Source organism: Camarhynchus parvulus, chromosome 1 (assembly GCF_901933205.1).
Source record: "Camarhynchus parvulus chromosome 1, STF_HiC, whole genome shotgun sequence".
Classification (NCBI taxonomy): Eukaryota; Metazoa; Chordata; class Aves; order Passeriformes; family Thraupidae; genus Camarhynchus; species Camarhynchus parvulus.
The window spans coordinates 79,103,112-79,127,449 of record NC_044571.1 but is presented as its reverse complement, the minus strand read 5'-3'; the positions used below and the strand labels follow the sequence as shown (position 1 = coordinate 79,127,449).

The following is a 24,338-nucleotide window of genomic DNA, read 5'->3' as shown; positions in this document are numbered from 1 at the left end:
GGTTCATTGCTTCAGTCCTCAAAAAGATGTTCATCTGAGCAAAGCCAACATCCTTATTGATGACATGGGTGGGGGATTGGGTCCTTCATTAGCAAATTTGCAGACAACACTAAGCTGGGAGCATGTGTTGATCTGTTGGAAGGTAGGAGGGCTCTGCAGACAGACCTGGAACGGTTGGATGGATGCGCAGAGTCTAACAAGATGAAGTTTAATAAGTCCAAGTGCCAAGTCCTGCATTTTGGCCACAATAACCCCCTGCAGTGCTACAGGCTGGGGACAGTGTGGCTGGACAGTGCCCAGGCAGAAAGGGATCTAGGGGTGCTGGTTGACAGCCAGCTGAACATGAGCCAGCAGTGTGCCCTGGTGGCCAAGAGGGCCAAGGGCATCCTGGCCTGTTCAGGAACAGTGTGGCCAGCAGGAGCAGGGAGGTCACCCTTCCCCTGTACTCGGCACTGGTGAGGCCACACCTTGAGTGCTGTGTCCAGCTCTGGCCCCTCAGTTTGGGAAGGACCTTGAGACACTCGAGCACATCCAGAGGAGGCAATGAGGCTGGTGAGGGGCTGGGAACACAAACCCTGTAAGGAACGACTGAGGGAGATGGGGGTGCTCAGCCTGGAGAAAAGGAGACTCAGGGGTGACCTTATCACCCTCTACAACTCCCTGAAAGGTGGCTGTAGCCAGGTGGGGCTGGTCTCTTTCTCCAGGCAGCAACTGACAGAACCAGAGGACACAGCCTCAAACTGTGTCAAGGGAAATAGAGGTTGGATATTAGGAAAAAGTTTTTTATGGAAAGGGTGATGAAGTTCTGGAATGGTTTGCCTGGGGAGGTGGTAGAGTCACCATCCCTGGATGTGTTTAAGACTGGATGGGGCACTGAGTGCCATGGTTTAGTTGAGGTGTTAGGGCATGGGTCAAACTTGGTGATCTTGAAGGTCTCTTCCAGCCTAGTGATTCTGTGAATGCATAAGTAAGAAAATAAAAAACACCAGCAAGAGTAAGGAAAGAACAAATAGGACCTTGATCTCTGTATCTCTCAAAGCCTGGCAGGAGTCACTTGAACATTCTCTCTTTGAGTATCACAGTCTGTATCTGCATTAGTAAATAAAATCCAGCCAGGACTGCTTTTGGCCCTTTATCCTGTGGCCAAATGGCATGGCATGGCAAAACTTTTATCTGTACACCTCAGCTCTTTTCCACCATACTTTCTATGATTCTATGATATGAGGAAGAAAAGAAAAATAGCTTCAACTAAAATTAGATTTTGACTAATAGGGTTGAAATTATCTGTATCAAAGGTTTGGCCATCACTGTACACAGGGTCAAGGAATCTCCAAAGGCACATTCAAATGGACAGAAAAGTTATTGTATCAATTTACATGCTGACATAATGGTATAGCTAGTTTAGAAGCTGCTGCTTTTGTGACACACATCTTTTTGACTGCTGAGTAGCTTTTAGAAATTTAGAGGGAACAAGAGTTCTGCAAGACTGTCCTTATTCCAGAAGACATAGATTAGATTTTAGATTAAGATATAGATAGATTTTAGCTGGTTAAATTTAAGCTGACCAGATACCAAGAATTCACCTCTACTCCTCAGGCTTCAGAGTACCCCAAGCCTTTACAAAAGTAATTTCTAAAATATATTCAAAAACAGGATTTTTAAGCATCTCCATTACACTATTTTTTCTACAGTTCTACGATGATTAAAACTTTCCAAATTAAAAAAATAATTTTTATATTACTGAGGTGATTTTACTAGTAATTTAATATTATATTCCAATCAGACTCCTTAGGCTACCTTTTAATAAAAATCTAAATCATTCATATGTGCTAAACTGCTTTTCAATTCATCATTTTAGATTTCATTATACCCATCTGAAGAGTAGAAACATTGGCAAGCAGTGCAACAAAACTTGCAGAACAACACAGCTAGACCAAACAGAGCAATAATTATGTGAAGCTTTCACTTGAACTAAGTTGCATGTGAAGTCTTGTCGAACTTCAATACATCAATGTTTGTGTGGTCATTAACTTTTGGGATCCACAGTAAGGGAACTGTTGCACAAAGACTCACTTATATCTTAACAAAGAACAGGTGGTGAAAAGAATCTTCATATTCAGCCTCAAGAAGACAAGAACCCAAACAAGAACAAAGAAGAAATTTTTGACAATGAGGATAGTGAAGCTGTGGATGCCCCATCCCTGGAAGTGGTCACAGCCAGGTTGGATGTAATTTGGAGCAACCTGGTCTTATGCTCATGGCACAGGGATCAGAACAGATGATCTTTAAAGGTCCTCTGCAACTGAAACCATTTTATGAATCAACAAGACCCAAACCAAAGACACTAACAAATACTAAAGCAGAATTTTTTGTAATTTACATCTGCAAATACTGAAAACTACTCTTTAAGTCAATTTTCAACATATTCTAAGTAATATATTACGCTGAATGACAATATGTACTCCCAAACACCATCTAAATAGAACAGCATCAAGCCATTTATCCAAAAGCACCAATCTAGCAGGATATTTTTAATACAAGTAGTCCTCTATTTAATTTAAACTTAAGAACTTAAATAGTCTAGGGCCTGTGTATGCCTTCCAGTCAATTCATCTGTGAGAACATCAAATAAAACTCAGAATTTAAATTTAATTTTCTTTATCAGGAAAAGCTTATTTTTAAGACAGAGGTTGTCCAGCTGGAATTAAACACATAAGCCAAGTCTCACTGCTTAGATACACTCCAGGTCTTTCGCCTTTCTGTCTTCTTATGAAAAAATTCCTCTGCTCCTTGCAATTTCTCTGGTTCAAACTGGCAACTTAATGGCTTTTTATGTGAGGACCAAATAGCAAAATAGTGTCCTACGGTTCACTGGAAATTTGTTTTGCTAGTCCAGTTAATTGCAACCATTTGTCCCTCAGTACTGTATCAGGCAGACCCACAGTCCTGCACAGCATTGGCATTGTACATCACAATCCATGAGCGCACCACTGAGCTGCTTCTCCTAATTTTGTTTGGTGCTCTGGGGTACTCTCCAGGGTAAGACAAAAACAGATGACTTTGTTAACTGTGGATATGTGCCCTGAGTAGCTTTGAGGTTATTACACTTACAATGCCAATTTCCAACCCTATAGAGCACCAGTTTCCATCTCTTTTATTATCTGTTTCCTTGCATTAGGCCTGCAAAGCCATCAGCACAAATATCATCATCATCACATCTGCACTGTAGCCAAGAGCTATTTGAAAACTCCAATGTGAACAGATCTGTTAGACAGCAGGGATGCAGAATAAAGTTCATTCTGTTGCTTGCATGAGCACAATAAAAAACAACAGTGAGTAGCAACCTTAGCTTATTCCACATTCCTCTCACTCCCTGTTTTTTAATAACACCTCTCTTAAGGCACAAATAAACCCAAAGCTACCATTTAAAACAAGCTTTTCACTAATCTTATAAACAACAAGGACTGCCATGGTTTATTAGAAATAGAAGTATTTTTCTTTTCAGCTGCATCACACAGAAAAGATACAGTAAACATTTACGGATTTCTGGTTTTTTGTGGTTTGTTTTTTTTTTTTTTTATGTCAGACAATCACAGAATGGTTTGGGTTTAAAGGAACCTCAAAGATCATCCAGTTCCAACTCTCCTGCCATGGGTAGTACCTTTCACTAGATCAGGTTACTCAAAACCCCATTCAGCTTGGTCTTTAACACTTCCAGGAATGGGGAGTCCACAACCTCTCTGGGCAACCTGTTCCAGTGCCTCACTACCCTACAGAATTTTTTCCTTATTTGTAATTGAAACCTGCCTTCCTTTAACTTAAGGGGATGGGATGGGAAGGGAAGGGAAGGGAAGGGAAGGGAAGGGAAGGGAAGGGAAGGGAAGGGAAGGGAAGGGAAGGGAAGGGAAGGGAAGGGAAGGGAAGGGAAGGGAAGGGAAGGGAAGGGAAGGGAAAGGGAAGGGAAGGGAAGGGAAGGGAAGGGAAGGCCAAAATCTCAGTTGTTACAGCAGCAGTATAAAAACAAAGCAAGTAAACAAGCAGTAAGAAATAGATGAAGGTTCTAGCAATGAAAAATCATTCATCCTTCAAGACACATTTTTTATACTCTCATGTATTAAACATTGGAATCAGTCTGGCAATTAAACAAAACTTCTTAAGAATATTAAAAATGCATAGTTCATATTGACTGCAAAGAATGAAAAGGAAGAAAAGAAAGTGAAAAAGTAACACTTAAAAATTGAGAACATTCTTTACATGTGTTCTCCTCTTAAAAAAAAAAAAGTCAGCATTCATTTCATCTAAGCAGAGGGTTTTTTGCCAGTTGAGATTTTGCTACGTTAATAAACTACTACAACAGACAATTGAAGTAGATGCAAGTATACAACCTGTAAAATATTACTTGATCAGAATGAAAACATTAAAATACTTTTTAGTTTTACCACTTTTGCACTGCTGATATACCTAATTTTAGGCCTATTAGACAAAAGTATTAAAAAAATAAATTATATTAGAGAATAGTTAGAGTATATCCATCCACAGATAGATACAAAACTAACTATACAGCAGTTGAAATCATCTTCAGTGCATCTTCAGCATGTGACATTCATAACATTAAAAAAATTAGCTAAATAAAAAATCGTAGTATCCTCGAGACACTAGCAAACATAAGTTTCATTCTCCTGATAGGAAGTCATCATATACACTATCCATGGACTTGCACTTGAACTACAAACCTATTCATCTTTGATGTCTTCTATTCCATTTGCCCACTTGCTAAACTCAGTGATTACACTAAAAAAGGGCACTACATTATCAGGATATCCAAGGTAAAAGTTGCTCATTTCAGAACTGCATGACAGCTTCTTGCAAACTGTGTATTCCCTGCCTCAACAGTCCTGGAACTAGCTCCTTCTAGAGATGGAATGATTTATAATATCATTGATCAGCATTTATAATATCATTAATCACCCTCCCTATGCAAGTCCTTTTAATATGGAAGAAATGACTGGCTAGGACCACAGCTCTATTGTGGATACATTAAAAGTCTGAGCACCCAGGTGGCACTGAGGCATGGGACAACCTTTCTAACATTTCTGCCTTCTAGGTTACTGCCTTTCAATCACAGAGGCACTTACCACTTATCCTGTGGCAGGTTTAAAGTTATGCTGCCTTTGACTTCATCCCCAAAGCGCATATACCCCAGGGTGGCCAGTGAGATGTACAGTGCCATGACTATTGCCATCCCAATGTTCAGTGCCTGGGGGAAACGTGTGCTGTCCTTCATTCTGTTTTCCAACGGCAGCACCTGGAAATACAGGGAGAAACAATCACATCTGATGTTCTCAGAGTAAAACTACTTGTCTCCCCTCTTTCAATGCCAACTTACAAAATTCAGGTTATTTGATAAATAAGTAAGATTATTCTACAATAATGTTTTACTGCCTGGATGGTCACAATGTTTCCTGTACCCAACAGAAAAATTTGGTTATTGAAAAGCACATATTTTGGTTGGAAAAAAACATCAGTGTAGAATCATAAAGCAATATTTATAGGTTAGAAAAATTGCCAAGAGAAACTTATGGTGTGGAGATGAAAATACATAAGCAATGAGAGTAACATGAATTTTTTTTTGGCAACAAAATTTTTCAGAATTCAAGGATATTTCTCCTATTCCTGTCAGGTACGCCTACACTGTCAGCCTCCATCACAGACAAACCTACTGACACACAAGCTCAGCCTCAGCACACAGCCTCAGACCTCCCAGCAAGGAACCTGGAGTCCATGACTGCCAGAATGCAGTCCCGTGCTCTTTTTCATCTCTCTGACAGAAACAGGGCCAGGCACACCAAGCCCTGCTTTTTCTAACCATAGTGCTTTGAGCCTCACACAGTCAAGCCATCTCACTGGGCCTGCCATCACTTTGTAGTGAAAACACAGGCGTTTCAACCATTACTGCAGGAAGTTTGCTGGGAATTGCCTTTTACTTTTACTCTACAGTGTTCAGAAAAATACTCTCAGTACGTTCCAATTTCAGTTTTTAGACACCCAGACAAAATTTCCAGGCAAGACAGTAAAACCAAGTGACAAGCTCACGTATTGCTCTTCCCACTTTCAATTTCGTCAACAAAACAGATCATTAAAACATCAGCTGAAGGTACATGGATACTCCTAGACAAACACACTTTCCCCACCTCTTTCAGGAGAACTGTACAATCATCTCAAATACTGAATATGGGATATAGTCCAAGATTAAGACACATAATACTCTATGTCTACATCTAAGTGAAACATCCAAGCTCTATTGATGCCTTAGGATTTTAGCTTTTCTATTTTTCATATATTTGTAATCCTGCAATTCTTTAGTGTATAACTCTAAACTCCATAGCTAGTAGCTAGTGTTAGCTACTGTTTTCCTATTTTGGTCAGACAAAACAATTCCTCTCTAGGCCTGGGAATCAAGGACATCTTACTGTCTCAGCCCCAAGAGATGTAAACAAAAGTGATCTGGGGGGCAGCAAACTTGGGGTAAAATGACTTCATTACCTGAAGCTGTAATTGGAAGATTAATCCCCAATTGGCAAATGGATCAAACTTATAAAAGTATGGAAATCCAGGCCCCATCATCCATTTTTGGATGCAGCCCCTGTGGGGGGCTTCATCTGCCCTAAATTTACCTGAAGGCCCTTTAATAAATATAACCACTTTTTATTCTCTTAATTTTTTCTGGTCTTTGTTTTTAGGTAGTCCCAAAAAGGCATCACTAGGATGAAATTAGGTAATGAAGATCTAGGCAATACAGACAGTGGAATAAAGTTCACAGTTCAGCTTATCTTTCAGTAGACATGCAGGTTATATTTGATGATGGCACAGTTAATTAAAGAAGCTTGTCATCCCTAGTTAGCACTTATGTCGTATCTAATACAGACAAACAGTCCCAGTGCAATAAGGTTGCCCTGTAAAAGCTAGTGTTCATCATACAAAATTGCTTTTTAATTGACTGAATATTTACCATTTAAGCAATATGAGTTATGAAAAAAACAGATTTCATCCACTAATTAACTAAGAAATTGATATATCTGAATTTATTATTTTCTATATGGTAATTACTCCTTTCCTCCTAGTCACCCACTGAAATTTACTTCCTTACTTGTAGTAGCATAACACCACTGCCAGTCTATACCACATGGCCCTATTTCTCCTATATTTCAAATCCCAAAAAGTAATTTTACACTTGGGAACCGAAACGTCCCTAAAAAGGTACACATTTAGAGGTAATCTTTATTCCTATTCAATTAAAATGCATTATACCTGTTAACTTCTTTATATATTTCAGAGCCTCCACTGCTGATGTTGTTACTCCAGAAAAGAACCTGAACTTGGACTGTAACTTGATCTGCCTCAAAAATTAAATCAATTTTTAAATGAGTGTTGAGCAGCAGGAAGAATACTAAAAGAGACATGGTCTGTAACAGACTCTGACCAGGATATCTGCCTTTTAAATACTTTTATATTTTAACATAGTTCTTTTCACAGGCAGACTAGATTATCATAGAATTGTCTATCTGAAAATTAGCTCATAAATGAAGTAAAGGACTAGTGCACACACTATGCTCAATGTTCTTGAGTCCAAAGGAAGCATTGAAATTTTCTTTTTTAATTTCTCACTATACAGAATTTTTTTTATCTTTAGCATTTAAACCCAACCAGTTTAGCATTTAAACTAGAAGACCCAGGTTTCTCCAAGAAAACAAAAACTTTAAAAAAATTACAAGCAATTTAAAACCATTATAGGACAATGCTCTTAAGCATACATACTCTGCTTTTTAACTATCCACAAAACCAAGTTTACTCATTAATGATATAATGATATAATTTCCTGTATACTTATGGGTAAATCAGAATAAAACATACCCATTTAAACTCATGTTCTCATATCATCATCCCCTCTTTAATGTTACAACTTTCATTTTTGCTGAGTGTAAGGAAATGAAACACTAAAAGCAATACAGGACAATAAGACTGGTGGTGAGAGACACATTAACATATGTAGACCTTGAAATTATATTTAAAAATGCTAATTCCTCCCAGCTTATCCTTGAGTTAGTATCAGGACTACATACGCCTCCATGCAGAACAGATGAGAATGCTAATGCAGCCTTTTGTGCATCACTCAATCCAGGTGAGAGTGTCCCTGCCCAGCTCAGCACGAGCCTTCCTAGGTTCAAGTACTCTCTCTGAGCAACAGCAATATCAAGACAATTGTCACTGCAGGAGATGCTTCCCTCAGTAAAACTGATCCCCAAAGAAATCATGCAAAGAACTTGAGCCAGGTTTTATAGAGTATCCAATATCACCCACTCCAGACAAGGTAAAAAGTTCCGTAACTCATGGGATTAGCATGACACTGAGTAAAAACCAATTACATGTTTATTAACAAAATCACCCAGCTCCCTAAGCTGTTGAAGCCCATTAGGATCCAAAAGATCATTGGAGCATCCACAAGGAGACAGAGGCTGCCAGGAGATATGATGTGAGCCAGTGCTTGTTCTGACACTGAGTCACTGGTGGGCAGCTACTGGATAGATCTTCACTGTAAAATTTCTTTCCAGTCCCTGCACAGCTCCTCTTGCAATGACTTCAGAAAACCTAACATTTCATCTGAATGCAAGAGACAAGGCTCTTTTCACAAATACTTCTTAGTTCTGGTTTTACTGCTTTCTTTCTGGAACCAGGAAGTGAGATGAGTTAAGATTCAGTTTCAAATATACATTTTTTAACCTTTTTATTTAATGACTCTCTTCTGTGCTTCTGATTTCCATGCTGTGCTTCCTTCAAGTTCTTTCCCCTTCACTTCACACTAGTCCTTGTCATAGCCTTAAACACCTATCAAATCAGATATTTTAGACTAAGCTTACTCTTTTCATAATTTCTCAATTTCCATCCCTTTTTTCCTCCTCACTGAGTAAACTCTTTATCATTTTTCTCTGTCAGCTGCTTCACAGAGTTTTCCAACAATTTTTGAGACATTTGCACACATCACTACTATAATACTCCTTGAAACTTAATACTAGGTTCTTTTAGTTACAATCAACGTTTAGCTTCTTAAAATTTTAAAACAAGCACAGTACATCTTGTTTTCATCCACCAAATAAATTCAAAACTAGCCATAATTAACTGGCAAAGAATCATAACTGAATATTTGAAATAACCTGGCTAATCTGGTATCATCCATTATGCAAAGTGCTTCCCCCTTCATTTCAAGCTGCTTGAAGTAGGTATAAATATTCCCAGTAATACCATTGCCTCCTCATCCCTTGCCTTGAATATCCTGCTACACTCACAGTCTCCCTGCAAATAAGCTGCAGGAGATTGCCTAATTTTAATCAGAATTCTCTATTGTACTTTTCATATAACTGCACTAAAAAAAAAAACGAGAATTCAACCTGCAGACAATCAGAAAAACCTTTATTTAATTTTCATAGACACTGAAAGCTAATCTTGGAATGGATAGCTCAAGAGCAGATGTGCTTAATATTTAAAATACATAAAGTCACCTTTCCATTTCTCAGGAAATCCCACTAAAACGGCCATCCTTTATCCCCTGCACGTTTAAAGTATATCAGGTAGACAGCTATACAGAAGTTTTGACTGGCTTAAGCTAGAGACAACTCAAGAATTTTGGAAAATTAAAACCAATATATTTATCCATTTACTCAGGGGAAAAAAAATCTCTCTCATCATGCTCTACAGCAGCAAAATAAAGCCCTGTTCAAAGGAAAAAAAAAACTGGTATCAAAGGTATTCAAGATATGTAAACCTAAATTCTACTACCTAACCTCCAAAGACAAATATTAAATCCTCAGCAGACAAATGCAGCGCAAGCCTGGCCCATTCCTTCTTGTCTGCAGAAGGTACCAATGAATTCATCTGCTCACTGAAAGGTAGATTTACAACCACACAGTCCATGGGCTAGCTGTCTGCAGAAAAAGTACAGTTACCTCAAATAAAATAATAGTAACAACATACATCATTATTATATTACCATGTTTGCTTTCCTGTCCTAGTGCATCTCCTCTTGCACTGCACAGAAAAAGGCCATGCAATATTTTGAGCAACAGACTTCTATTCCATCACTTTTAGGTACAATTTTAAAGCTCACTCTCTTTACTAAGCTACAGAACATCACTATTTAGAACACATACATTAAACAATCCAATTTTCCTTAACAGATCCCTCATGACTGCAAACAAAAGGACAGCTACTATTACCCAAGGAAAAATGCAAGCCAAATGGTGACTGTACATCAATTCTTATAGTAAAAGTTTTATATGAAATAAATAAACCCAGAAGACAAGTTCTCACTACAGAACACGCTACCTTCTGAAACCTGCTGAGCAATTCCAATCACTCCAAAAACCAATCTCTTCAGACTCCAGTAAAGCCCCTTTCCACTTGTTTCACCAGGAAAAAGAATTACTCGCCTACACAAAAAAACCAAACCCAATCTACCACCCTATTCTGATGGCCTTGATTTAACAATGCTTGAAGGAATTGTGTAAATCTTGCCTAGCTTGCCATCCAAACTCCAGGGGTTCTTTTTTTCTTTTATTATGTTCAAGAGTTTATTTATCACTTTATTATTATATTTATTTAATCTTAACCTTGCTCTGAAATTTAACAGAAGTTCTGCAAGTTTGTGTATTATCATGTCCTATGTGACTTTGTAAACCAAATCCAAAAAATTTCTCTCCAATGAAAACTGAAAATTATAAAGCAGCATTTTAGTTCAGTCATCAATATCTTAAAATATTTTTAAATATCTGTCCTGTCAAAATCACTGAAGTGTTATATGCTTTGCTGGCCTTTACAATAGTATGTAGTTTTATCCAGCAAAAGATAAATGCTAATAGAAAATTATGTTTCTAATTTATCAGACAGTTCCAGCCCCCAGCCACTTGGACTGCAGCCTACAGACTATACAGTACCATGGTCTAACACGTTCTGCATAAGTTATGCTACTCTCAAAATTTCCACAAGGTAAGTGATAAAAGAAAAAACTACTTAGAAATGCAAGTGTTGCTGAAGGGTATATTTCAATCTACTGCAATAATACATAAAGATGTAGTATATGATTGTGTATTTCTGGACTCTTTCTGGTTCAGGAGGTAAAAACAAAATTTCCCAAAGCTGCAACGGCACTTAAATTTTTATGCCAGCCAATGATCAAACCCACATTGAATTTAAGTCCCCTCAAAATAAGTTATAATGATTACTAAGTTCTCACCTATCCCTACCTGTTTCTTTGTAGGCAAGAGACAAAAAATTTACAAACTTCAATCTGTTTCAACGCAAATGGTTTAAAATAAAATGTCTTCCCAAAAGGTTTTTTATGTTCTACCTGAAATGTTCCTCCACACATACGTCACTTTTGTTTCTAAGGGGACACAGAACAAAGTATACACATATTGCAAGGTCCCGCATGGGGCTGTGCAAATTTCATTACTGCAGAAGTGAAAAAATAAATTACAGTGGTTTCCACTGAGGATTAATGAGTATGACAGGAAATAAATGGGATTAGAGACCTACAAAATTTTATAACTTTAAATACAGAAATTTCTCTGTCCTGGGATAAGGAGCCTTGAAAATACAGACATATACACTCCTGGATCAACAGTTAAAAAACAACAGGACCCCAACACGGAAAGTGTTTTGCATGTCACATCTTACATTTTCCAAGGCCATCATTGAAAGAAATAACCACCCAATTCTGAAAAGAAACCCCAACCAATCAAACAGAAGGAAGAGAAGACACTGACAATTTTACTTTCCTTAGAACAGTTCCATGCAATTCAGCTTGCCCTGAGAGCACACCACCTTGACAGCTGCACTACTCATCACCTTTCCTATGAAACACTCACACAGCTCAAGCACAAGGCAAAGAATACAACAAGACAAGTTGAAGAACATACACCACATCACTTCCTGCTCCAATAATCTCCTCACTCCAAATATCTTCCCCATTACAATATTTTCCCTTTCCACCTCTCCCATTTCTTTTAGGATTCTTTCTTCTGCTGCTCCTGAGAAATCAGTATAATTTTTCAAGCACAATGTTTATTAGGAAGACATTACTGACGCCTGCACAAGTGTTCAGCAGTACATTACTAGGGCTCTCAACTCTGGGAGAACATGTATTAATAAAAAAATTTAGGTTTAGGAAAGGTATTCTTCAGTGAACATTCAAGAACATTACTGAGTTAAAAATTCCTTTGACAAAATGATAGGTTTATTAATACCTAGTATTTTCAGCCATATAATAACTTTTTTCCAGCTGCTGTCTCCATCATCCCTTATTCAATAAATGTAAATGATTCATGATTTACAATAGATTTAACTTAAAAAATAAACATGTTGTCAAAATATTTAAGAGGCAAACTAGAACTTAAACTTTATTTATTGTTACATATAGACACGAGCATGTGCACACACTGCAATGCTACTTTCATCAATGAAAAGCCTGCACAGAGCCTATTATAGATGGTAAAGTTAAGATGCTGCTGATTAAATGACAGACATGAAAGTGTAAAACCAAGGATGCAAGTATTTGTTCTAGCTAGCTGCTCTCTCCAGGAAAAGTTATTAACATTGCTGCATCTTCAGGGTTATATTCAAGATCTTTCTCACATCATGAAGACTTACATTTAAATACAACTTGGAGAATTCCATACACTCAGAACATAACAGGAAGGAAATCTTTTCCAACCGTCACAACTAAGTTGAAAAAAGCTGCAGTTTTGAGGACTTACAGAATGATGGGCCAGGGGAACAAAAAATCTGTCTCCAAAAAAGCAAAATAATTTGGATATTCCTGCCAGAAATTATTTAACTATGTTTCTTAATCATATATAACATCAGCATAAGTAGTATGTGCATCACTCTGCCTCTACTGCATGTATAATTAAGGCAGACACGTCTTCCATCTAAGACAGGGTCAACTCTAAAAGGAAAATTAGCTTTTGTACCTCACTGAAGCTGTGTCTCAGACCCCAAAACCCACCTGCCATAAGCTGGCAAGGCAGAGCATGACAACTTGGCACTCTGTCACTTGTTCTTTGCCCCCTTCTTCAAAGTCACCAACCACATAATGATTAAGAAAAGTTTCAGGCAAGTAAGCAGTAAACTTAAAATGCCTTTGTTCTACGATTGCATAAATGCATGTGTATCTTGGGTTTTCTAAAGAAAAATAAACATTTGAATGCTGCAAGCATGTGTGTGGGATGCTGCCTGAAAGAATGTTATCTTAGGGACTTTCTCTTTGTGTTATTAAGAATTGTCTTTAAAAAAAGAAGTAATAAAAGTACAATATGTAAAAAACAATGGTTCTCCAGGGTGAATGCAAGTAAAAAACAATGGTTCTCCAGGGTGAAAGCAAGTTTCTCCATTCTCAGGAAGTGCAGATTACTGGTAAGGAATATTTAACTTGATAAAGAGGTGATATCAACATTCATCTGAATTGGGCAGATGTATATCTTTAACAGTTCCTGATACAACATCTTTCTATCTGCTGCACCTAACAACATTCTCTGTTTCTAACACACTTTGCTCATCGTTTCCTCATTTTGCACAGTAGCTACAACACACTTCTTGCTGTTGCTGACACAACATCTGAAGTCCACATTTACCATGTACATTTAATAGTAGGTCATGTCCACAGCCATCAAACCCAGTCCAAATACAAAAACATGCTTGTCCGAACACAAAACATCCTCAGAGAATTCTCGCCTTTCACATTTTGAGGATACAGGCCTTTGCATCATCAAAAATACCAATGGAATTGATATACCTTGGTCCAAAGAGCTGATGCTTCAAGTAGATTTAGATGATGTCAGGTTACTTGTTAAATGTCTGCTTCTGATAAATACAGTCTGGTCTTAAGGACAAGGGAAGCATGCCACTGGGTTTTTTTTTTTTTTTTTCAGGACAATACTAATCTGTCAAAAGAGTTTTTGACAATGAGAGGCTTTTATCTCAAAGCCACAGGCCTAACAAACTCATCTGCATTACTTTCCAAATCCAAATAATGACATTTTAAAATTATAATCCACTTAGTTTTCTCTTTTTAAATCTTCTGGAATTGGTTAGCCGCTGCCTAATGTGATTCCAGAGCCTGTCTTCTGGTATACAAATACCACCCTAGCTTCGGCTGCAAAGCTGTGATATCCAAGTTCAAAAGCAGTTTGAATAGACATCTTCAAGTAATAGGCCAAAATATAAGAAGTCTTATTTTCCAAACCTGAAATTAATGTTGGAAAGTAATGTTTTTCTCTTCACTAAGCTAATCTGTCTACAGCACTCAACAGGAGGGAAAAATCACACTCAATTGTAAAAACTGCAGTTAATTTAGCAAATTTATATGTAACAGAGAAGGAAAATTATATTTCTTGTTTAAATATTATGATTCTATTGCATCCTTCTTCCTCCTGAAGCTTATTATAAAATATCACTTTCACATTTGGATTTGGTTTTTTAAATCTAGAACAAGAAACCCAAGCAGACTTTTGACTCAAAATATTCATATTAAGTGTAACTGCTATTACATAAACAACATTATGCAAAGCTGTTACCTGCACATGGCAATGCTGCAGACAGAGCCAAGCCTGAAGGCGCTGGTTTACACCCTTCTAAAAAGGGCATTCAAGACTCTTTATTTCATTCTGGACAAACTTAGTCTGAAGTAACTTTTAATTCAGCAACAAAATCTCCCATTAATTTTAAAATCAGGCCTACTCACCTCTGGAATATGAAAGAGGCACTCAACATGGTTCTTACAAAGTAACGTTCCATGTTCTGTGAAAGACATCTTCACTCTACATCACCCACAGCTCCTGTATTCAAGGAGTAGCATTGGTTCTCTCTTCTGTTCTGTGGCCCAAACACTAGCCCCGTGATCTGCCAGGCAGCATCATCTGGCACAGGGAACCCACAGCCAGAGAGAACCAAACTACAGAGGGAAAGCAGCAGCTGCTGAATCTCCCAGCCCCAGCACAGTCCTGTATCCAAAAAGGTTCACTGAGGGCTGAAGATACATTTTCTCCACTTTGAAATCAACATTCTGCCCCCTGAACCAAAATCTTCCCTTGAAGGCTTAAACAAAACCAAGTATCTTATGTGGTTTGTTGCATCTGAGAGGAATAGCGGATTTGTCTTTACAAACAAGCTGTGGGTCTGCTGGTAGATAAAACTAGCACTGGGAGATAAAAGAAACAATGGGAAGGATTCCACTGATTGATGAATGGAAAAAGATATTTACTTTTACAAATAAACTTCAGGTTTGCTGATAAACGAAATTAGACATTGAGAGATGAAAGAAACAATGGGGAAGAAATACCCCTAAATTCCCTATCAATTAAAAATTAAAAGGGAGGGTTATACATTAGAGGGAAATCTTTGGTATCAGGTGTATTGGGGAGTCTGTACCTCTCAAGTACCTCAGCCAATGGGGAAAGAGAGAAGGGAAATGCAGCTGGGAAATTAGGATAAAAAGGAGGCTGCGTCCTCCAAAACTTTGAGAGATCCCAGAATGCCCCATGGCCTCTCCCTTTATTCGAATAAAGCCAGAAAGGACTCCTCTGTCTCCTTTTTGGACATAAACCTCAAGTGTTTGTGGATTAAGTTTCTGAACACATCCACTTAGGAGTACTGCATTTCTGTTGCCACTGCTGTTCCACAAACTGAACTGATGTCACCAGTCAGTAGGATTTTCACAAAGTCACCCCAACTATGTAAAAGTCTAAACTCACAAGTGATGAAATCCCAAAGCAACTCTCAACACTATAAATGGTAACCCTGAGACTGACAGTACTGAGCTCTCAGCTGCTGTTTGCTACCTCGGGGTCACTGGGTGCTCCTGCTGCCAACTTCTCCTGTTCCCACACAGTAATGATCCCCACCCAGCTGTCAAGACAGCCACCATTTGCAGCAGCAACCTTAGACCAATCTGGAGTAACCCCATTTTTACAGACATCTCTTAGTGGCAGCAACTAAATGAACACCACAAGCAACTGACTGCAGCACTTCTTAATCCTGTTACAAGCATCACTCAGAGTGTAGCATGAATTAACATTAATCAGCTCTTCAATAGCACTAACCTTATTCCTGATACAGCAATTGTAGCAACAAGAAAACAACTTGCCTAGACTTTAGAAAATTGCCAAAATTGCTCAAACCTGCCATCTAGTAAGAGTCTAGATGGATCTCACAGGCAAATATGAACAGCTCAATTCATCACATTAATATCATCAATTCATCATATTAATTGTTTTTATTTTAATGAAATATATCTCAAAATAGTTTTATAATACTGGCTGATGAAATGTTTAAACTAGCTCTTAGTACCACCCAAATGCTACTTTCTAGGCACTACCTTGGCTTCTTTGAGATCCTATATTTCAATTATAAATAGTCCACCTTTTAGTTATTATAGACTCAAGTCAGTAAAATTGAAGTCCTTCAAGTATATTTATTTAGGGATCAACTATAGCCAAAGCAACAATATTCCAAAATCCATACTGCTAATTTTCTTACAATACTATGACAGCTAATCAGTCCTAAGCTAACAATAGATTTTAACCAAAACCCATGTTCATACACTCATCATCTGTAAGACAAACATGATCTCTCAAGATCAAGAGGAAAATTCTAGTAGGAATCTGCTGAATCACTGCAGCTCTCTGAAACATGCTCCATTTAGTGAACAAGTCCTCTGTTTTATTAGTGTCACTAATTTTTATTAGTTACTAATAAACTATAGTCATATCTTAAGTGATGACAAGTGTTAAACCAAAAGAAAAAAAACTAAGATATATGTATTTTGGAACAATGGGATGAAAAAACCCAAGCAAACATACTGAGGGCAGTTTTCCTCTCTTGTCAGGTTCTGCTTAAGATGACTTCACCAGCCCAAAACCTCAGAATTTCATTGCCCCTTTTCATAACACCAGTAATCTGGCAGCTCTCAAGATGAGAATTGGCATAACACAGTCAGATTCAAGGAAAAGGAAAAATGAGACGTCATAACATATCATAACTGTTATGCCAACTTATTGTATAAAATTAAGCAATCAAAATCAACTTTTCAGAGAATTAAGACCTTCAGGCGTCTGTTTATAATGCCATGTTCAGACAGTTTCACAGTAATATTAGATATTTGCAAGACATTCCAGAACAGAACCTAAAATCAAGTCTCTAAAAACAAGACCAAGATTACATAAATCCATTTTATGTGCCTGCAGTCAGACAAGAGCAGACTAAGGAGTCAATTGAATTAAATGGAGCTTTTTTTTTCCTTACCAGAACAACTCAACCACAAGGATCTAGGAACGACAAACGACAGTAAGACAGGGGGTATCAAAGTTACCACGCATAAGCTACACAACAGGTTTGTGATGGTAACTTTCTGAGCTATAATAACTAGTTATCAATTAAATCATTCACCAAGAATTACATGAAATACTAATTATGTAAAGAGGAAATGTCTTGTTTTGCTTTGCTTTACTTATCTTTTTTTTATTTCATGCTTCAACAACTTTGTTTAGTTCTGATTATTCAAATATATGAAATAATCTTTTCTTCAGATCTTCTCTATAGTGAATGCAAATACAGCATAAGCATGCACAGCAAACATGCTGCATGCCCAAAATACCCCTGAGAGGCAGGGACATCTTAATATCATGCTGCATATAATGAAGAGACATTAAGCTGTAGATTTTCACTTTCATTTCAGTTTATAAAGGTAGCCATGTTATATTAATGGTTTTGTGTAATGTAAGCACATACACAAAGTGTACTGAACCATAATAAACATAAAGATTTAATTAGTTTGAAAACACTAATAACAAGGTGAAAACTTAACCATGCTTTCCATTTGCTTTGAAGTGGGAGTAAATTACGACCAAGTAAAAATTAGAGACAGCCTATGCAGAAATACATTCAATACATACATAACACTAATATCTAATAATATAAAGTAGCATTTTTACATTTTAAAGGTACACACAGAATAAACCCTACATCATTAAGCTCTTGAATAAAAGAGAGAAAAAAACTTGGTATTCTTGAAAATGACCTTAGTAACACCCAGTGAGTCAAACAAGCAAATGCTCTGGGCAGTTCTTTTAAGAGGTTTACATCAGAAGTCAATGCTGCCACTACTGATGTAAATTTAAGGAGCTGTCTAATTTGGGATCTAATGTGCCAGAAAATAATTACCATAAACCAATTCCCTACCTATAATTCAATAAACTACTGCTACCAAATGATAAGCCTTCACCACCTTCCCAAGGCTTAGAGAGCTCTCACTTGGGATTCCCTGGCTACAAATACCTGCGTGCTATGCAGTACATGAGCAAACTTGATAAAACTGGGACATGCATCAGATGTACCGTGCATGACACACACAGCAAGTGTTGTCTGTCCCAGGCAGACCATATAACCAAAAAGCTTAGTGTAGTCCAGTCTGATTCTCTGAGCCTGGGGAGGTTTTTTTGCTCAAGACCTGTAGGTATCAAATAATCTCAGACGAACAGCTGATTTCCTATAATGAAATTTCCAGATGACAAAAGGAAAGAAGTTCAGATATACTCAGATATATGGTAGCTAAACCTCTGGATCAATCGGTTCACAAGTAAGAAACAATGGAAAATAGTTTGAAAACATACTTTTGTAACATAAGTTAAAAGGTTTTCCTATTCAGCTCTTCTGCCACTGATAACACAGCAGCAAGGTAAAATAATCTGGTTTAAGTCAGAATTGACAAATCTAAAATAGAAAACAGACTTGAAAATCTTCTGTGTTATATGAGTGACAGACAATCATTTCAGATTAACTGTATGCTGCTTTGGAGTTCTTTTAGTTTGGGTTTGTTCGGAATTTTTTGGGGGGATGGGGTAGAGACAGAAGGAGGGGTTGGTTGGCTGTTTTTTAATTTTAAACATACACTTTAAGCATAATACTTGCTTAATATGTAAATATAGAACAAATAAAGTATATACACTAATTTCCCCAACAATTTATGACCTACCATTCCCAGAGGCCTCTTTAGCTACCTTTTAAAATATACCACATGGAACAAAAGTGGTTAACTAATGAGACGAAAGCTAATGTCTTTGCAAATAATTTGATGGATGAAAGTATGGGTGTTAACATCTTTGAAATTAGTCTTAATGTCTCCACTGGCTTTGGGCAGCAGGTTCCTTACAGAGCCCCAACAGTTTGACTCCTGAAACAGCCAAGTGGGCCTGCACAATCCTGAACTTCTAAACTTTGGGGTAAAATACTAGGTTCAAGGGGGGAATATGTGGTAGGCAGTTCAGGAAGGCTGTACCTCCCAAGCACCTCAGCAATGGGGAAAGGAAGAGGGGAACATGTAGCAGGGAGTTTGGGATAAAAGGAGGCTGCACTCTCTGAAACCTCAAGAGAGAAAACCCCACAGGTGTGGGCCCCAGAGGACTCTCTGCCTTTGTTTAAATAAAGTTGCAGGACTCCTCTGTGTCCTTTTTGGACATAAACATCAGGTGTTTGTGGATTTTCCGGACACTAACTATTTGGAACTAAATGCATTTTTGCAGTTTGGGACAGAGTTAAGCATCCAAGCCATGGGGATATTGTGTCCACAACTTTCACCTTATTTGACCAGACAAATTAATCCCTTTCATACCAACACACGAGATTAGTGCTTCACAAAACCAAAAAAAATAACAACAGGAGTAAAACTGCCTGTATCCCCAGCACAAAACCAGTGATTTTGAAGAGTCAGAGAAAAGCACTTACCACACCAATTCCTTCAAAAGCAAATACTGCAGTCCCAAAAAACAGTGGGTATTTTTCTCCAGCCAACCACAGGTGGCAGTTTTCGAGGATCACCTAGATCCTGAAGAAAACAAAGTAAAACAGTGCATTAGCTCTCCCTACAATTTTGACTGATGCATTATGTTATACAAAAGAAAACTCAGTACACGTTGACAGTGGTGTATACGTTGCTATTTACAATCCCTGGTTTTCCTCCCAAACCTAGTCCTCTATACACATTTATAGTCACCTTCCCACACAGAAACTTGCAGAGCTATTTATTCTAGGTTCCATCACTGTCACTAGAAATTTTCACATTTAAAGTTTCACATTTGTGTGCATCAGAGAGCATCAATTAAAACAGAAGGGAAAGTGCAATCTCAAGTCTTATCTTCTGCAAACTTCTTAGTTTACTGCTCTTTCTAACCTGCTTTCATACTGCACAGATATTCTTCGTAACCATAAGGGACACTAAAGAACATCTCTTTAATATAAGCCAAAGTTCTGCAGAATGATTAATTACTATCTTACCCATTTTTTTTTATCATTTCTCCTGCCTCCTTGCCCAGTCTATATCTCTCGTTGCCTTTCTCCCCATGCTCCACTTCCCACACATCAAAATACATATTTTCATTATCTTAAATTAAGATGCCTCAAATATGAGATAAATTTCAGAAATTGTCAGTCTGTATATATCTACCAGAAACTGCCACATTCAACAAACGTAACTTGCCACACTGAAAAGAACAGATAATAAACTTTTTTATACTCACTCTAACAATATACTGGTAAATAATCACCAGGCTGACAGCCATGGACAGATTGGCAAGCAATGAAAGCAAGGACAGGCTCTTAAGGTCACGAATGAAGACCAGGAGGACCAGGAATGGCAGGAAGCACAGCATGTATATTCGTAAATCAGTATTCCTTTTCTCAGAGGAGCTGCCAGTGGCACTAACATTCATGGGAGCAATCTTACTTTCCAAGAATCCTTCGTGGACCTTTATTAAAACAAACAAACAAAACCAACATGTTAAACAGTGGTAGCAGTGAGTATGTGGTCACATATGTGGTCACACTGCTGTTTTCCTGCAGGGAAGTTTGTCTCTCCGTTCCACCTGGTGAGGGACAGGAATTTTGAGATCCCTGTACGTGAACTCAGCGCAGAGGGGAAGACAAGGCACTTCCAGCAAGTGTTTCATACTTCAGCCAAATGATGAGAACAGGGCTTGAAAGCATCATTATCCCACCACTGACTAAAGAGGAAATTCACACATGCAGTTTAGATCAGAGTCCTTTCAGAAAGGGAGAGTTTGGTAAACTGGAAGCAAGACAGACAGACCTGGGCCTAAATCTTAGGAGTTTGAATTTTCCTAGGGAGAGTAAGTGGGTTAGATAATAAAATGCTATTGCACTTGAGTTGAGTGCCTAACAACCTTATGCCTTCACCATGCACATCATAGCAGCATACATACAAAATAATGCTAGAATATGAACATGTCTGTCTTTCATTTAATTCAAATGAATTTTTTTCACTCTTCACTTTTTTATTAATAAACATTAACACAACTTTAAAAACCATGACAGAATGGAGAGTTCTGTATCTAATAAACTGATACAAATTAATGCCTATAAATTGAAAGTAGTACACAGTGAATGTGCATTAGGTAAAAGTATGTGCAAGTGAAAGTGCATGAGGTTTTTTTGTACATAACATTACAATAGCTGCATGTAGTGCAAATCAGAAGATTCAGTTTGGAACTATTCATGACTCTCACTGCTTCTTTCGGGAAAAAGTCAGTGTGGCTGCAACTGCCAAAAATTTGTTTTGTGGAAATTTACACAGCCATCTGTGCTGTGCACACCACAATCAAAACATCCAGAGCTGGTGGTTATTCTGCTTGCTGCAAAACAAGAACAGTTTTATTTGTTTTAGATCTCCCCATGCTGTTTCCCTTAGGTATCCTTTTCGTCTCTACCATTGCATTCAGCATCTTACAAATTAGCCTATGACTGTACTTAATCTGCTCATGCTGCATAAAGCCTTTGGCTTGATGGCTACAAAAACATACCTAGACAGTGAAAAAAAAAAATCCTTATAGCACAGAGACGAACAAAAATGCTAAACTGATTTATAACTGAAATAACTTGCTTGACTTCCATTGTTTCGAACAATCCACAAATTCAGAAATAGAGAATTAACTTAAAACTATTCTTTCTGTAACCAAAAGCACTGTACTCTTTTTTCCACAATAAAAAAGGAAAAGCTACATGATACAATTCTGCAATTGCATGTTTTCCAGAAATCTCACTTTATATGAAAACATCACTGGTCATTATGGAAACACTGATGGTTTCTACCTTGCAAGAATCTAAAGCGTCACTTGCAGGACATTTAACATCTGGTAGTTTTTATAAGATACTGCTTTTAGAAAGCTACAAAGAAGCTCTAATTACATTTAGAATTGAATTCACACAGCTACAATAACTTGACTTTGCCAAGCTGTAAGTCAAACACTTAAGCAAACAACTTCCCTAATGCCACATGAAGTAAAGCTCTCTGCGGAAGCTTCTTGCTTTCCCACTACACTTAAAACAGAAATGCAGAACAAGCACTTTAGGCCTTTCACTTTAACAGGTCTTGTGTGTTTACTTGCTTGTATGCACTTGCAGGTAGCCAGAGCTGCTCTGCACACAAGGACATGTAAAAGAGTTTCTAAGAATCACAAAGTAATTTGAGCACGGAAACTCTCTGTTACAATAAATATTTAGCCCAGCATGTCTTCAATTTATACAAATATCTGTAGCCTAATGAGCTATTAGAAAAAAATAAATAAAACATTCATTCCTTAAAAAACCCAAACCAAACAAAAAACTAGCAGGCAAGATACAGTTCAGGTTCTAAAATACATTTTTACAATACCACAGTATAAAGCAGCTTCTACTCAAATAATTTCAAGTATTCAAACACTTCAGTCTTCTCTTAAAGACAGAGGCATTCCCTTAGTACACATAAACCTCATTAGAAAATGCCTGAAGTCAGAAATATTTTTCCTATTACCACTACAAATTCCATTCAACTGGAGTTTACTGGCTACTACAGTTGGAAAATGCAGTATACAATAGTCTATAAAATCATACCCAAATTTTGGCCTACTGTGATCAACTGCCCTGATGATGGGTGTGATAAGATCACATCTCCACACTGTGTTAGGTAAGTGTGGTCATACAAAATAGCCTTTATAATTATCTGCCTTTTACTTTTTCACAAGAGTACTAAGGGAAGCACAGAGAAAGAACATACTACAGCTACACACAAACTCTCCACAACCTTCATCAGGTGAATGGATACTGATGTACAATCAGCAAAACACAGCTGACTAAAATTCTCAGACAGTGCCTCCCTGGTCCCACCTTCCCACCTCCCATTTGCACCTTCAGAATGAGTTATATTCCTGCAATAAATCACAACACTATAACCTGCTTTACAATACAGTAAGTGTGGTAACCCTTCTCCCTACACTGTTCCCTGCTCCAGAATTCTCTGGAGAAAGAAATGGAGGCCAACCAGATTCTCAAAAACTTCATGGCTCGCAGGAGCCTGTAGCAGCCCCCCCTCCCACTTAAAGAAAGAAGTCAGGGCATCAAAGATATTCTAGCTGGAAGGGGAAAAAAATAAAAAATATAATGATGAAATGATGAAATTCTTAACCAGCTCCGTTCAGATTACTATTCTGCATTAACCAGATTTGCAGTCACAGCTGTCTTTAGTCTGAGATAGGAATGGTACCTACTTGTATGTTTTTTTACAACTTTACCTTGTCCTCCCATTTGACCTCACCAAGTACAAAACCTTATTTTCTAAACCCTTTGAGTCCTGGCTGCTTTTAAGTCCTCCAAAAGCCACTTCTCCAAGTTGAAAATGCCCAGTTTCTGCAGCCCTCAAAGGACAGGAGCCTCAGCCTCAATCATTTCAGCAGGCTCCCCTAAACTCACTTCAGTCTGTCAATGGCATTCCAGTATTGAGGATATCAGAACTCAGCAGATATGGTCTAACAAATGGGTAGTAAGGATGACAATCACTTCTCTCCATCTACCAGCAATTCTTCTGTTCATACAACCCAGGATGCTGCTGTTTTCAGGGAACATTGCTGGCTCTTGATCATGACCACTACCCTCTGAATCTGATGACACAAACAGCTTTACCTCCCCCTCTTTAGCTAGTTGTCCATTCATCCATCTGTCCATCCCATAACAACATTAGTTGGATACAAGGATATTTATTGTCAGTGACAGCATGGAAAAACTTCCTAAATTCAAAGTGGCATCTAGTGCTTTCTCATCATGTACAAATTCAGACTTATGGACACAGTTATACTGATAAAAATGCACAGGAGGACACTGTTTACTCTCTTTTGTGGATATATATACACCTTTAAATCAACTTTGTATCAAGAGAGCAGCTTTAACACCACCAGTCAGAGCAGTACCAC

The 24,338-nt window shown here is 37.8% G+C and overlaps 1 protein-coding gene across 1 annotated transcript in view; it reads right to left on the bottom strand.

The window, feature by feature from the left end:
• The window catches only part of SLC36A4 (solute carrier family 36 member 4), an 89,343-nt gene that overhangs the window by 46,604 nt on the left and 18,401 nt on the right, over positions 1-24,338 (bottom strand). Inside the window, 4 exon segments of the mRNA XM_030945207.1 lie at positions 5,136-5,305; positions 19,828-19,881; positions 19,883-19,927; positions 20,619-20,846. Of these exon segments, the coding sequence (XP_030801067.1) occupies positions 5,136-5,305; positions 19,828-19,881; positions 19,883-19,927; positions 20,619-20,846 (497 nt within the window).